General features: G+C 44.6%; 1 protein-coding gene across 1 annotated transcript in view; it reads right to left on the reverse strand.

The window, feature by feature from the left end:
- PIP4P2 (phosphatidylinositol-4,5-bisphosphate 4-phosphatase 2) overlaps positions 1 to 17,299 on the reverse strand; it is a 50,672-nt gene that overhangs the window by 10,348 nt on the left and 23,025 nt on the right. The window contains exon 5 of the mRNA XM_090040316.1: positions 12,972 to 13,024. Within this exon, the coding sequence (XP_089896442.1) occupies positions 12,972 to 13,024 (53 nt within the window). The remainder of the gene's footprint in view (positions 1 to 12,971; positions 13,025 to 17,299) is intronic.

Below are 17,299 nucleotides of genomic sequence, written 5' to 3' on the forward strand. Positions count from 1 at the left end.
CCCGGGAGAACAAATATATATGTAGGAAAAGCAAGGGCAATGTTGGACCCCTGCTAAACCAGATAGGGCAACTGACAACTGACGCCCAGGAAAAAGCCAACCTATTAAATAGGTACTTTGCGTCAGTCTTTCATCAGTCACACGGGATGCCCATGCCTGCTATGGGACAGGGAAATCTGGGTGAGGGGGATCCCCTACCCTCCATCAATGCTGACCTCGTGAAGGAACACCTTGAGAAGCTGGATACCTTCAAGTCAGCTGGCCCTGACAACCTGCACCCCAGGGTACTCAAGGAGCTGGCGAGCGTCATAGCCCAGCCCCTGGCACGGATCTTTGAAAACTCCTGGCGCTCTGGTGTAGTGCCCGAAGACTGGAAGAAGGCCAATGTGGTGCCGATCTTCAAGAAAGGGAGGAGAGTGGATCCGGCTAACTACAGGCCCATTAGCCTGACTTCTATCCTGGGGAAGATCTTAGAAAAGTTTATTAAGGAGGCCATCCTTGAGGGACTGGCCCAGGCTAACATTCTAAGGGACAGCCAGCACGGGTTTGTTGCGGGTAGGTCTTGTTTGACCAATCTCATTTCCTTCTATGACCAGGTGACCTATCACCTGGACAAGGGAGAAGAGATTGATGTCATATATCTTGACTTCAAAAAAGCTTTTGATCTGGTATCCCATGATCACCTCTTGGCCAAACTGGCCAGTTGTGGCCTTGGGTCCACCACTATCCGCTGGCTGGGAAATTGGCTTCGTGGTCGGACCCAGAGGGTTGTGATTGATGGCAGTCACTCATCATGGTGCTCTGTGACCAGTGGGGTCCCTCAAGGCTCTGTCCTGGGACCCATACTGTTCAACATCTTCATTAATGATGTGGACATTGGAGTTAGGAGTGGACTGGCCAAGTTCGCCGATGACACCAAACTTTGGGGCAAAGCATCCACGCCAGAAGATAGGCGGGTGATCCAGGCTGACCTGGACAAGCTCAGCAAATGGGCGGACGAGAACCTGATGGTGTTTAATACCGAAAAATGCAAGGTTCTCCACCTTGGGAGGAAACACCTGCAGCACCCTTATAGGCTCGGCAGTGCTACGTTGGTTAACACTACAGAAGAAAAAGACTTGGGGGTCGTCATTGACCACAAGATGAACATGAGCCTGCAATGCGATGCTGCGGCTAGTAAAGCGACCAAAATGCTGGCGTGCATCCATAGATGTTTCTCGAGCAAATCCCGGGACGTCATTCTCCCCTTGTACTCGGCCTTGGTGAGGCCGCAGCTGGAGTACTGCGTCCAGTTTTGGGCGCCACAATTCAAAAAGGATGTGGAGAAGCTTGAGAGAGTCCAGAGGAGAGCCACGCGCATGATCAGAGGTCAGGAAAACAGATCTTACGATAACAGGCTGAGAGCCATGGGACTCTTTAGCCTGGAAAAGCACAGGCTCAGGGGTGATCTGATGGCCACCTATAAGTTTATCAGGGGTGACCACCAGGATCTGGGGGAATGTCTGTTCACCAGAGCGCCCCAAGGGATGACGAGGTCGAACAGTCACAAACCCCTGCAAGACCATTTCAGGCTGGACATAAGGAAGAATTTCTTTACTGTCCGAGCCCCCAAGGTCTGGAACAGTCTGCCAGCGGAGGTGGTTCAAGCACCTACACTGAATACCTTCAAGAGTAAATTGGATGCTTATCTTGCTGGGATCCTATGACCCCAGCTGACTTCCTGCCCTTTGGGCAGGGGGCTGGACTCGATCTCCCGAGGTCCCTTCCAGCCCTAATGTCTATGAAATCTATGAAATACCCTGAGGAATGAAGTTGACCCACCACCATTTTCTTAGAGGTGTCTACTGTGCCTAATATTGTACTGGCATCCATTCACTGTTACTAATGAATTTTATGAAACAATTAATTTTTAGAAATGGAAAAATTTCCTACAGAAAAATAAAGCACTGGAAAATTTTCCAACTCAGATCTCTGCAATGAGGTAAAATTCCTTCCTGACCCTAAATATGGCTACTGATCTGACCCTGGGGAGAGGGGAAAGACCCTCTAGCTAGGAACCTCTCAGCTTCCTAACAGAACCAGCACACCCCAGTTGAAGTCCCCATCCTTACCTGTAGCCAATACCCAATGCCTCTGGGGAGGCTTAAAAACATCTTGGTATGTATAGCACAAGTGTGTGGGAGGGGGTGGGGAGGGGAGAAACCAGTAAAGCCTAGAAGCATAGGAAATACCCATAGTGGAAAATAAGCATAGCAAACATCTTCCTTGAATAGCAGCTGTCCAACCTCTTCTTGAACACCTCCAGTGAGGGGGAGTCCACAACTTGCCTAGGCAGTCTACTCCACTGCTTCGCTATTCTCACAGTGAAGAAGTTTTTCCAGATATCCAATCTAACAGTTTCCATGTTCCCCAGCTACCATACCATCCCTTTTAACATTTAGTTGAATCACTCAACCAATCCATCTATTTGGGGATGGTAAACTGAGGTCTTTGCCTAATGGATCCAAGGCCTCCTACAACTGTGACATAAATATGGTGCTCTCCTGGGGAATCCCTGCCAAAAAATAAATGTTAATAAATGTTGAAGTGACTGTTTAAGCCAAGGCCGAATAGATGATCACTGCTTCTAGGTATCAGTTACCATAGTTTAGCGGGACAGGAGTAAAACAGCAACAGTTGGCATTTGGCTTCAGCAGCCCAAATAAGACCAATCCCACCCACTCAAATATATTGCTGACCTGGGCTGGGTACTAACTGGGTTCTCTGTGGGCCTGGGCCCAACTAGCTGGCATTCTGGGCAGGACACGCAGCAGTCTTTGATGTTTTGGTAGACTCCTAGCCAGAATTTCATAGAACACCCTCTCGTGTCTTCTCAGTCCCCAAGTGACCTGCCCATGGTATGCAGGGGTCTAACTTTAACACTTGGTTTTATTACTGCTTTGGCACCAACAGCATATACCATTATGTCCCTATAGCTTTGTGTCTCACAGCTCTCATTAGGAGGTCCTCTTGTAACACAAAATGAGGATCCTGGGAAGATAAAGCTGGGGTCTATCATGACCCTGCTGGCACAGAACAACCATACAGAACAGAAGAGAGAGAATCCTACGTTGTCTTTGAATAACATCTGGACCTTCTCCAACCTACTCCAGGTCTCCTCCCTCCAATTCTTGATGGCTCCATGGGGTTTTGGGTCTCCTGAACTTTCCCCAGGTTGTTTAGATCACATAATATGCTAATGCCTTTCTCCAAATGTCTCCTATGGTCCCCCCCATCTTGCACCTACATCTCTCCTGGCCCTCACGCATTCCTGGCAAGATCTGGGATGGGCTTCAAAGTGCTCACTGGGACTGTGGGGTATAGCCTACCATCCCTATGGATACACATTACACAGATATACTCTGCTGTTGGAACGTTGGGATCCACAAACAACTGATGTATAAAAAAAAAATAAATCTGTCCAGACCTCAACTCTACTAGTCCCATGACTTTGAATGGCACCATGCGACACTTAACATCTGGTCCCAGACAAGATTCAAGGGAAGGCAGGAAGAAGGGAAAAAGAGGGCTTATCTGCTTTAGGGCCTATTCCCCACCTGCAAAGTCTGTCTGTTGCTTACATAGTGGAGCATGTTACCCTGCCACTGAACCTCCTCTGGATTCACACCTGGACTCCAATTTAAAAAGTTTCAGCCACTGTTGCTTGCCACTATGTACCAGAATAATTTTCAAGAGGATGGTAGAACAAGGAACAGTGTTTCTGATGCTCTTATGCTACTGATTACAAAACCTTGTTTTACTAGACCACTTGGAGGATTCCCTATTGGGAATGTTACCACTCATCTAAAGTTATCCTGTTGGATCCACTGATCTCTAGGAAGAAAACTAGACACAAAACACACTTCAGACCTGGTCAAAAACTCGTTACAGATAAGATTATCTGATCATGACAAAAAAAGATGCATTAACATCCTGCATTTCCAACCCCATCACAAAGCATTCCCAGAGATAAGAACCAAGCCAGAGACCATCTAAAATTGCCCAGTATTGCCACAGAAGACACAGGATCCAAAGAAAGCACTTCAAAATGTGTTAGCACCATTCCACACTATGGAAAAGAGTCTGCACTAAGCAGCTTTGGGTTGCATGAACTGGTGCAATACAGGTGTGCACAGCGTTCCTGCCAATCACAATTACAGGTAGAGCTCCCCGGGGAGGGAGTAAGGAAGTAAAACATGGTTGGTAAGCACATACACCTTGGATAGACAGTATCCATACATTAAACACACTAGTGGAGATAGGATCAAAAAGGACATGGTCCCCTTTTGAACAACTAGCAGCCATGGGGGGGTGAGGAACAATTTTTGTTGTGCTTTGCCACACCACAGCTTGGCTCCATACAAGTCTTACTACTCTACAGACTGAAGCTAAAGTACTAGTCAATGTTGGGAATAGGCTTTCACTAGGGAAAAGCATTATAAAATAACATTTGCCAATGCAGGACTATAGATAGAAATGTTGCTGAGGAAAAATGGGAGCACACTTAATTCTATTGAAATGTACTGAATCTGTAAAGAAACTGGAAGGGCCAGAAATGGAAATTATAAATGTTTGAGTGAAATACATGGATTTCCCATTCTAAGTATGAATGGTTTGCATGTTTGTTAGCACCTCCTGAAACAACCTCTGGCATACATGATACAGGCAGCTGCTGTGTGAGGCACATGGCAGATCAGGAAGGGAACAGGCGGGACACTGGCAGATGGGACAGAAAGCAAAGCAGCAGATTGGGCATGGAGCACAAGGTAAGAAGCAGCACATCAGATCAGGAAAGGGAAGGGGCTCAGAGTGGCACTTGGGGGAGTGGGATTAATTTAGAATTACAGAAAAATTAGGGTTGGAAGGGATCTCAGGAGGTCATCTAGTCTAGTGGTTCTCAACCCTTTTGGACTCCAGGGCCCTCTCACTACTGGCCTGCAGCCCCCTAGCCCTGCCAGTGTCCCTAACTCCCAATCCCCTACCCCTCCAGCCCTACAGGTGCCCTTCACTCTCAACTTGCAGCCCCCTGGCCCTGCCAGTGCCCCTCACTCCTGACCTGCAGCCCCCCCCCCCCAGTCTCCAGCACCACAATGTGTGGGTCAGAGTAGGGGTATGGCCCAGGCACTGCTGCTCCCCTCAGGCCACCCATGCCGTCCCTCACTCCACCTCCCCTCTGGTGGCCAGAGGATTAGGGCAACACAGCCCCCCGCCCAGTCCATTACTCACCGCATGGCTGGTGGTATGGCTGGTGCAGGGCAATGAGTCTTGGTGCCCTGCTCCACATGGTAGCTTGTTATATTTTATGCTTTGAAGTTGCACCTCCTTATAGAGTGGTGAATTATAGTATTGTTTATATTTAGCCTTATTTAATCATTGCTGCTTAAGTTTTGTATAGCCTCATGAATTTTTTAGTTTATTAGCTGGCCATGAGTTATTTTTGTAGAGTTCATAGTGCTCATTATAATATATCTTTTCTTTTTATCACTGTGAGAAGTTCTTTTAACATAACACAGCATGGCCTTGTTACCAGCTCAGATGAACTGAACTTGGCACTAACCAGCTTAAATCAGAGGGATGAAAGGATTGGATATGTTAATGAAAAGTGATAAGGGCAATGACAAAGCTCAAAGTAAGATACCAGAAAAAGGCCAAATGAAAAGGTGTGCTTGCGATGGGTCTGTTGAACAAAGGAACATACTAAGAGGATAAAAATATGGACAATATGCTGACTGCAGCAAGACCAATCCAAAAGCAAGGAGTCATCAACAGGAGTGAAGTTGAAAAGCATGAAAGGGGGACAGCAAGAAAGTTAGATGTTACTGTCATAATACCTATCTGAACCCTCCCAGCCAATGGCACACCCTTTGACTTCAGGAACTGAGCAGCTGTCTTTTCTGTTGAGCAAAGTAACATCTGGGATTGGGTGAGATTATAGTACTGAATGTTTTTCTCTCTGAATAAAAAAAACTGTTTACTAATAAAGTTAACTTGGTGTCCTAAAATCAAAGTCTATCTGTGTTTGTATTTCACATTCCTTTTAAGGGTTAACAGTGTTGTAACAATCTCTAAGCACTATCTGTTTCAGTGTGCTAATAGCACACCTGTGTCTGGTCCCACCAGGTGGACTGTGGAGGTGGCTCCTGCCCAAAACTGGACAGAATTTGTGGCATGCCTGCCAAAAAGGTAGGTCTCCACCTGTCTTGAAACATATTTCACGTTTCCTGGTATATGATCAAGAAATGGCCCTGGAAATAATATTATAATACCTGAACTCTGTGTATGAAGATGAAAAGAAAAAAATATGTTTCCTTTGGATCTTGATACAACTAAAACGTTCATTTCTAAAAGGGAAAGTATACAAGAGAAAGCAAAAGCTGAACAAGCTGTGTCATATGACTCAAGTTCACAAACTGCTGAATTAAAAGCACAGCAAGGTTTCACATGTTTAGCGTGTGACTAGAATTCTTGAAATGTTCTTCTTGGAAAGCTTTCAAATGGATTGCTTTAAGAGGCTTTACATCACTCGTGTTTATCCACAAGGGATTTCCAAATTCTCCCAACATAGGGAAGGGGTCCTCAAGCTAATACACTGCCTTGTGACACAACCAATTTTAGCTATATCTTGAGATGCAAGAGTTGAAATTATGCAGCAAGCTAGTGGTGAATGCCTCCTTCGCAGGCCATAAAAAGTGACTCTGCATGCTAACTGTTCCCCCAAGAATGCTTCAGTGTAGAAGCCTCACCTCACAAATGTTTAAAACAGTGCAAGTGCAAGGTCCTATTAACCATCCCCACATTTTTAACAAAGAAGGTAAGTACTACCTATTATATCCATGCCAGGATATATACACATTCCATATAAATCATAGTATGGCCAAATTAATACAGGGGGAGGGGGGAAGATTGTACTTCTAAGGTTTCTATGTCTTGCGTTCTTGATTTTGCAATCTTAGCACTACAACACTGTTTGGGATTTATTTTTCCATATTCCTTCCCCTCCTCTAAATGAAGAAAGATAGGGAGACTCGGAGCCAGAGATGAAGCTACTACATTGCACAACATTTTATGGGACCAAAAAAACAAACAAAAAAACCCCAAACAAATTAGCTAAGTGAAACTATACAGCAGGCAATATTAGAAAGCAAAACCCCCCAGAACAACTTAGGCACAGAGAGGTTAAGGGTCCAAGGCCACATAAACATTCCGCAGTAAAGCTACTTGATAGATGTAATGACTAATGTTAGAATATACTTTACACACAAGTGACGTGAATACTAGAAAATATTAATCCTATCCCATGTGACAGAACCACCTGAAGAGCAGCAACTTAAACAATATTTCAGAATGTGTTCACGTAAAAAAACAAACAAACAAAATTTAAAGCCCAGTTTGTCCCCAAGTCCATTTAAACTAGACCTATTATTAGTGGAAACTAGTTCCATCACAGTTACCCCATAATTGGCTAGAATTCATAGTTTCATAGTTGGTAGGGTCGGAAGATGATCTGCTCAGGTCCCAAGTCCAACCCCCTGTCATGGCAGGAAAGAGTGCTGCGGTCAAATGACCCCAGCAAGGTGTTTGTTCAGCCTTGTCTTAAAGACCATCAAGGTAGGAGCCAGCACCACTTTGTTTGGAAGTTGGTTCCAGATCCTAGCCATCCTGACAGTGAAGTAGTGCCTCCTGATGTCTAATCTGAATTTACCCTCTGCCAGCTTGTGACCATTATTCCTGATCACTCCTGGTAGTGTTCCAGGGGGAACAGGGACTCGCCCAGTGCCTGCTGGTCCCCTCTGACTAGTTTGTAACAGGCCACCAGATCCCCCCTCAGCCTTCTCTTGTGGAGGCTGAACAGGTTCAGGTCCTGTAGTCTCTCCTTGTAGGGCCTGCTCTGCCGCCCCCTGATCATGCGAGTAGCCCTCCTCTGGACCTTCTCCATGTTGTCCACACCCCTCCTGAAGTGCAGCACCCAAAACTGGATGGAGTACTCCAGCTGCGGCCTGGACAGTGCTGCATAGAGGGGGAGGATCACCTCCTTGGATCTGCTTGAGATGCATCTGTGGATGCATGACAAGGTGCAACTGGCCTTCCTGACTGCATCCCCACACTGCCAGCCCATGTTCATCTTGGCATCAATGACGACTCCAAGATCCTTTTCTGCCTCTGCACTGACGAGAAGGGAGTTCCCCAGCCTGTAGGTTTCATGCTAGTTAGTAGCCTCATACTACAAGTAGTCCAGAGCTTTACAGAAAAGTAGGACATGCTCCAGATACCTGCCATAACCTGTGTTAAGAAATTGGAAGTATGTCACTGGGGTGAAAGGACAACTGAAGAATGGATGACCAGAAGAATCTTTTCATTAAATGGTAATGAGAAAGGGAACATATCTGGAACTTAAAACAGGGACATTCAGAGAGCAACCAAGATGGATGGGGAAAGCACAGCTTCCCTCATGCCATAAATACATCACCTGAAAGCACAAGAAGGATTTAGTGTAGGCAGGACTCGAAGAATCTGAACTGTGTTGTTTAAGTGTCATTTTTTCACTTTCAAAATATTAGGAGCGTCAGAACTCCCTCCACCCCCTTGGACAAACAGGGAAAGTATGTTCAAGACTTACATAAAAAGGGCAAGGACATTGAATTATTAACAAAGACCTACTCTTCATAATAGTAGGTCAGACACAGGAGATAAACCTGTTTATCACCACACTAAAGACTTCTGAGCAGTCTGAATAAAAAAGACTCCCCACCCCCACCAACTCTTCTAAGCTTTCTTCTTCACTGACTTATTTCATAATCTTACCATTTCTAAAGTTGCTTAAATGTTTTCCAGGAAGAAGATGAGGGAGGGGGGGTAGGCTGGGGAGGACACAGGAATTTTAATGAGAACTGAATACTGTATATGAGCAGAGGAAATATTGATGCTCCCCTGTCCCAGCTTTTGGAGTGAAGATTTAAAAGATCCTATCTATAGGCACAGCCAGGATTTTGTAAAGGGGAGTGAAAAAGCAGTGACTGCAGGGGGGGCTGCACCCCAACCCCACTGGGGTGAGTATGCCACACCAAACAAGCAAATACGGGATTTTTAGTCTGACAGGTAAGAACCTCCACTGCTCCCCGCCAGCACCTCCGCCATGCTCAGCAATACCTCCTCTCCTATCCACCCTGCCCCTGTTCTAGCTGGGCCTGCATAGGGAACCAGGCTCAGCCAGGAACAGAGGCAGTGGTAGGTGGATTCAATCTCCTGAGCCTGCTCCCATGCCAACAAGGAACACCAGGGGAGCGGGGGGGATTTGGTCAGGAAAGAGGAACCCACCTGCCACCACTGCTGGCCCAAGCTGAGACCAATCTCCCAAGCAGCCTAGATGGAACTGGGTAGGAACACAGCTACCCCCACCTGCCCTACCCAGGGCAGCCAGAGACAGTAGGAACAACAGGGGCGGGGAGGGGAGGGGAGAGAAGGGGACCCTGGGGACATGCTGTTGAGCAGAGGGGAAGTGAGGGACAGAGTCTTATCCGATTTGCTGCTCCTGTGGCCTCAAATGAAGTGGGGAGGGGACGCGTGCACTGCATCCCCTCTGCATCTGTCCCATTCCTACCTACCGTACTAACAACATACAAAAAGGTACATACTCCTTCCCTCACCAAGGCTATAGTTGACACTATAAAAGCACTGGAACAGAGTCACTACTCTCAGTTATATTTGGAGATCCCATTGGATCGCTTACATATGTTGGACCTCAACCATTTACATAAGCAAGAGCCACTAAACATTTGAAGCTTTTATTACAGCTCCTTTGTTAAGCCATTTTCAACAGATAAACTGACACAAGTAGCACTATGCATCAAGTTGATTACTTTCAAAATTGAGCTGTTAATCTACGTTATTTCTTACAAGCTAATGATTTTGCTCTCTGCATCTATATTATGAGTGGTCTCATTCTCTTCAGAAGTTACCTTGCAGGCAGTCTATATAAAGGAATAACTCAACCACTCAAAAAATCTTAATGTTAAAACTTGTGACAGCAACTAAAGGGGTGACATAGTAGTTACACAGACGTAAACAGATACCATACCCAGATGTAAAATAAGGACCTACTTAAAATCACAACAAGAAAAAGGTTTTTTGCAGCCTGCTCACAGCATGTAGAGCTGATTTCTCAGGCATTTCGCAGTGGTCCTGCTCCTTGGTGCTGCTTGGCAGAAAGGCTCCATGGAGAAGGCAGATGGGATGAGGGGGTGGCCGCCATCTTGATTGCTGGATGCCCTTTGGGCCACCCTGCCCCTCGGCACTGACTGGCTGAGAGTCTGGCAGGGAAGGAGGGAGAAGGGGGCAGCCATCATCTTGTCTGCTGAGCTTCATGCCCACTCACCAGTCAGTGCCTTCCCCTCCCAGCAGCAAGGACTACTCGCTTACAGTAGGGAGTTGGCATATTATTTTTATTAAGTTTTTTGTTGTTGTTTTGATTTTGCAGATTTCATGGGCAATCCCAGATTTCACAGTTTCCACGTAATCTGCAAAACCGTGAATTAAGTATGTTCCTAGACTTAAAATGTTGTTTTTGAAAGTCACTGATTCATTACATTTGTGTTCCAAAAGCATTTGGTGCGATTCTAGCTTTACACAAATTGGCTGTGTCCAGATGAGCAAGGGCATGCACTTGCAGCAGCACAGACTTGTGCTGCTACTTTGTGCCTCAGCATACTCCCCTACATGTGCACTTTGTTGCAGGACAAATTGCCCTGCTGTGAGCCAACTGCTCTTGCCCAGCTCCTCCCAGGTCTCTGCGTGCTGGGGCACAAATGGAGCATCGAGACACTCTTGTTGCCGGACAGAATGTCTCCCTGGAAGACCAAGCCTTCACTTCTCCCAATACATGCTACGGTAGAGTGCTCCGCTTCACTTTTTTCCTGGAGCTTTTTTGGTAGCAAATTTCACCCCACAACTCTGTAGATTTCCAGTGCAGGGCACATTTTAACATACCCATGCACTTGGTGGTGCCACAAACCACATGCCTCTGCTCATCTGGACATGGCCATTTTGTTTTTCCTCTGTTTCTCTAGGCCTCACCTTTAGTTCTGTTATTATGTACACACTTCAGAAACCCCAAAGATTTTACTAGCCAGATTCTGGCCCCCAGATGTGTGTGCAAATCATTTGCAGAGTTATACAGAACCTAAAAAGAAACCATTTGCAAATATATTTACACGTGTATTTATGTGTGCTAATGTTACTCAGAAGAATAATTCTGAACAAAGAATGATTCTTTCTTGCCCAAACACAATATTCACCTTCCTAAAAAGTTGAGTAAACAACATGCCAGCTAGGCTACATAAAAAATTGTGTCCACAACCGCATGAATGGGGAAAACACTCTTGCTAACAAGTCAAGGTGGACAGGACAAGGAAAAGGAACAAGAACAAGGAAAGTAGCAGGTCCTTGCTCTAATTAGATATCATTTGAATAGCCTGACATGGGAAAAGGAGGACAAAACAGAGAACAGAAGAGGAAGGAGGGCTGCAACAAAAAGCTGAGGTTCCACCCCTTCCCCTTGCCCTGTTTTGTTAACTTGAACTAAAAAAAAAAGTGCCTGTTTAAAATAAATATTTAGATATCCTGTGTTTTAAGGACAATGTCAGGAAAAAAGGAGGTCTTGAAGATCTACTGTGGAATACAGTGTGCTATATTTTAAAGCTAAATGTGATTAACGTTAATACTTAGACCTGAAGAGAAATGCTGGATATACTTACTGCTAACATAGACAGGACTTTGTTTCTTGAGTACAAGAACTGATACAGGCTCTACAGTTTATCTGGCCTAAACCAAGTAGTGTCTGCTAACCCATGCACAATCATTCATTTTTTTCATCATGCTCCCCTGACTCAAGATTTCCAAAAGCATCCTCCCAAACTGGCAATTCTTCCTCAATAACTTCAGTGATAGGTGAAAAGTAAAATCACTTTTGAAAACCAGACCACTCACATAGAAAGGATGGTCAGATAGATAAGTATCTACGTTTTTATATGATACACACCTGGGTCAGTGGCTCTTCCCTTTCAATGCAAAGGTGTTGTTCCCATGATCAGGACCAGCATAAAACAAATCAAGGAAAGAGAGGAACCTCCACATAAAATAGGAATCAAGTTTCCAAAGCAACTTGATTTCATGTGTTTTATGCCATATACTTGTGATCATCTTGTTTTGTACACATTCTAGGCACTGTTGGGAACATACATTTTATCTTCAAATGTTTCAAAATATTACTAACCCCATTTAACAATTGCAAAATTTAAGCCTGCTTTCTATTTTTTGTTGTTGTTGTTAATATATGTTTTATTACTTTCACTCTCCTTCTTGGCACAGTCTCCCACTCCTTACCAGGTTAGAATTTAGTCTCCAGTTAGTTGCATACAGTGAGCAAAGAAGATACTAAACTTGAATTAGTTTTTTTGGGGACATGAAGGAAGCTTAAAGTGCATTACAAATGAATAAATAAATAGAGGATAGCTTTTATTTCTTGTGTCCACTGTCCCAAAGTGAAGGCAAACTACATATTTAACCATGACATCCTGATTAATTGAATGAAATGATAACATTCTAAGGACATCTTATTAAAAAGAATCTGAATTGCTGCTAGGTTTTAGTAATCTATTTATTCCTGCTATTAGCAGAATATTTTCTACCCTGACACTAACAATCAAATCATTTACAAATCAAACCTATATATTAAAGCTACTTCTCAAGAATTAAAGCTACTTCTCAAGAATTAAAGCAGACAATTCTCAGATCCATGCCTGTGTATTCTCAGATCCATAGAGAAAAATATCTGTAAACAGATTGTTCTTAACCAATAACATCTGATATATGCTTAGCAGTTTTAAATTGGTTTCCAAAGAACCTCTCAACAATATTAGCATTTTTAGGCAACTTACATTTTTTTGCAGTGCGGGCATTTTGCCAGAGTGTTAAACCTCAGTTCCATCCACTGTGGAAAAAAAAAAAAAAAAGAGAGAGAAAAGAAAGATGCTGAAAAAACAAAAAAACAAAAACCCAAACAAAAACAAAACACAGCCCTGAGAAAACGTCTATTTTACTTCATATTACATGTCACTAGGGATCACTGTGAAAACCTTTCGCTTCTCATGCTTCAAGCTGACTTGCTTCCTTCCGTAAATGGAATGCCCTTTTGCCATCTACAAAGTTGTACTCCTTGGATTAGGATGCCCATGTGAAATAATTTCCCATGACATGCCTAACTGTTAGGAGGTTGTTTGACGTAGCATGGGTCCCATTTACAGGCAGCAGCAAAAGCAATGCAGTACAGCTAATAAAGTAATTTATCTTAATTCTATGACTTTGGACGCTGTCTGAACCAGAACAAATATTTTCTTTGGAATCATCACACAACCTTGGTCTTCCAGAAACATACAAATGCAGACCCTAATAACACTTTTCTTTCCTTTTATCCTTTAACTTCTTTTCTTGATGCGCCCGTCCCATGGGAAAGTGGGGCTGGGACTGGGCAGGAATTAGGAGGGAGTGGAGCAGAGCCAGGATTGAGCCCAGGGCCTTCTGTGCCCATGCAGACACCCTTTCCCACACCCGTTCCCTTGCACCAGAGAGCCTCGTGAGCCACCACCTCCCAGTCCTGCACCGGCCCCAGACCCACACTGCCTGGGGAGATGTGGAGACAGAAGCCAGAATGAGACCAGGCCTGGCTGCACTGCCAGGCCACCCCCGGCACCCCCACGCCTACCCCGAGTTGTCCCCGGGAAGATCTCAGCACAACCCAGCAGCTCTTCCAGACACACTGCACAGGGGAACTAGGGGAAGTTCCATAGGGAGCCATGACCCAGCTGGACCAGGTCACGGGACAATTGGAGCCTGGCAACTCGTCCAGAGTTAGTGCAGCGCTGGGGAGTCAGGGTGGTGGGGCCCATGCCCTCCCCCACTCCAATCTTTGCACAGGGCAAGGGCAGGCACAGTTGGGTTCAGCCTCTGTTTCCTGCCTCTATATCTCACTCCCACCACTGTTTTGAAAGCAGTGACAGCAGCCAAACAGAGGCCAGGAGCAAAGAGCCCAGCTAGCAGCTGTGGCCCACCCTTGCCCCATGCAAAGTTCGGGGGGGGCACATGCCCCCCCCCCCACCCCAGCTCCCTGGCACCAGATCTCTCGAGGAGCTGCTGGGCTCCAACTGTCTCATGACCCAGCCCAGCCAGGGCTCTACTCACTGTGAGTGCGGCCCTGGTCAGGCCGGATTGTGGGACAATCCCCACAGTGCAGGAGGAAGCAGGGCAAGGGTGAATGGATTCGCCTTGCCCCTACCCCACTCTCTTCTGCACTGTGGGGGTCTCAATCTGCCCCCACCCCCCAAAGCCCAGGCAGTGATAAAGATTGAAAGAAACTTACCTGCCTTCAGCTGGCCAGCTGCAAGTACACAGGGTACCCGAGTATGCCCCCTCTACCTTACAGCCCTATCTGCTGCCATGTGTTGGGGGGGGGGGGAGTGAGCCCTGTTAGTCCCCCTTCCGCTGCCTATGACCATGACATTTCCTAGCACCTTTTAAAAAACTTAATTTAATATTAGCAAAGCAGATGTGCACTACACATTTGGAATACTCCTTATTGAAAATAAAAGTAAAAATTAACTCGAGATAATGCCTTTACTAAAGGTAGCAATTTCCATCACAATCTACATGTTACACCTGAAAGAGCAGTAAAGACAATACCCGACTGTTTAAAAATACAGTGGCTGTTTGACTGGTTTTAAAAGTTGGGATAAGAAATGCAGTTCTGTGGAGAGTCTAACTGCAGTGAGCTAGAGCAGCATTTCTTAACCTGTGGGTCACAACCCAAAAGAGTGAGTTGCAAGAATATATGAAAGGGTCGCAAACAAAGTATGGGAAATCATGGCTTTTCCCTTGCAGGCTGGTAAAGTTCCAGCCTGCAAGGGGCTGCTTGGGTCCCTCTCTCCCCACATATACTCACACCCTGCCCCACACACTTTGGGGCTGGGGGCAGCAGGTTGGGACTGGCCATCGATGTTTACAAATGGGTTTTGGTACAACAAATGTTGAAAACCACTGAGCTAGAGCAGGGGTTTTCACCCTTTTTGGGTCAGCGTACCCTGGCAGCTGGATGCAGAGCAGGGGGGGAGAGGCGGGGGGTGTGCAGCCAGATGCAGAGTGACAGCAGCCGCCGCATATGAGCTTCCCCCGCCTCCCACGTCCAGCCAGGTGAGTGATGCCTGTGTGACAACACAGCCTTCTGCATGTCAGAGCTCCATCCCTACCTGTCTGTATACACCCCCTAGAGCTTTCTCAAGTACCCCCTTGAGCTAGACAACCCCCGAGCTACAGAATCCTTGAGAGACATGGGAGTATGCTCTATAGCACTACTTAGTCATCAGGAAAAAAAAAAAAGTGTTCAGACACTGCAAGTAAGAATTCACAATTATAACCAGAATAGGTTACCTATAACCTTACTGTTCCTCACATTCTCCACTTTTACACTAGAAACAGAGCAGTACTTAACAATTATTTCTAAAGAGAGGTAGCTTTTCAGTGTCCATCATGATTTTTTCCAAAACTTAAACAAGGGTCATGCTACAAAAAACCCTAGCCATTCTGAAACACAGATTTCAAATACTACTGTCTTGAACTGATCTAGCCCATATCCATGTAAAATCAGAACTAAATCTACTAAAACGAATAGTATCATATTGGTACAAATATAGTATTAAGAAGATCAAAACAGTCCCAATAATTGTATTACCAAGGTACCTCAAACAATATCAGCACAGTTGAATGCTCCTCTCACACCTAAGTAGGAGTTCCAAGGTGGAAAGGAATCAAACAGATTCTTGATCATCTCAAACAGATGGCATTTCTATCAATAAGCCACATAAATCCACCGACATACTTATCAGGTTGTCTTGCTTCTTGCATTTCAATTCCTGGACTACTTCTTTCAGGAGCGATAAAAATTCTTGCTATAGCACTAGTTCTATTTTATTCTCCCCCCTAGTAAAACTTTTTTGGGGAGAGAAAAGGAGAGGGGAGGGAGATCAAGTCTGATAACTGTACAGATATTTGGACACAGTTTTGTTTTTTTTTATAGAAACTATTTTGGTCTTAAACTTGTTTTATTGGAAGGTCACCAATGTCATTTTTTTTATCTTCAGTGTAAATGCAAGATCACTTGTTGTCCTGTTTACAGTTCATGTTGGTAGCATATCCCTTTTCTGTTTCTGATTTGATGCTTTGATTGGTGACTTCAGCTGCATTTATTACATTTTCTAGCAGCTTCTGAAAGTGCTTCATTAGCTAAGTGAAGCATATGGTTATTCTGTAAAGTAGACCTCATAGATATCTTGGATCTAAATTTGAATAATCACTTCTTGCTTCCTCTGAAAACATGAACCCAAACTTTATTGACCATTTCAGCTGAAATATTTTGCTACAGGATATCACATTGACAACATTTTTATAGTGAATTAATGCAAAGTATTTAATTTATTACACTAAAATTAAAATTAAGTCTTGTTTTAGAGAATCCTGCGTTTGTGCCCTGAACTAGTCTAACTGGACATTCTACTTAGGTTCTGGCCCTGAAAAATATGTAAATGAGTAAATAGCTCAACTAAATTATTTATGTACTTAAAATCTGCCATATCAGTCTATAAAAAGACTCAACAGATCAAACAGAGGGTATAGGGAAGCACAAAAGAATCATTATTATTGAAAGTTGTCCATACATGTAAATATTAAAAAAAGTGAAAAGACAAAAGCACTGAACCGGCTCTATTATAATAGAAGTTAAACCACAATAAAATACATTTTATAATGATGTACTTTGCAGCCAGAAAAAGATCTCCACATACTAAATGTACTAACATGAGAGGACTTTAATTTACTAAGATAATAAAATCCCAGTGCACTCCATTTATCTGCATTTGGGTGGAATGCAAAATTTGCATGGCACAATTCTTGTCACAGTTTTTTGCCTATTACTAACAACATGGGCCATCTTCAAAACTACACCATCTGGCCTGCTGGGCTCCAAGAGGAGCTGTGAACTTGGAGAGAGTGGGGGCACCCAGAGGTGCAGCCACAGAAACCTGGGGTGTAATGGAGCCATGCTGGACATGCATGTTAGTGTCAAGCAGTGAACAACAAGCATTAAACCCTGCAGCTCCCTGATACCATGAGCTCTGCCACTGGTTTCAGATAAGGATCTGACCTGCTAGAAGCCCTGCAG

The sequence above is a fragment of the Crocodylus siamensis genome, chromosome 3 (assembly GCF_052110815.1).
Source record: "Crocodylus siamensis isolate JL-2025a chromosome 3, ASM5211081v1, whole genome shotgun sequence".
Taxonomy (NCBI): domain Eukaryota; kingdom Metazoa; phylum Chordata; order Crocodylia; family Crocodylidae; genus Crocodylus; species Crocodylus siamensis.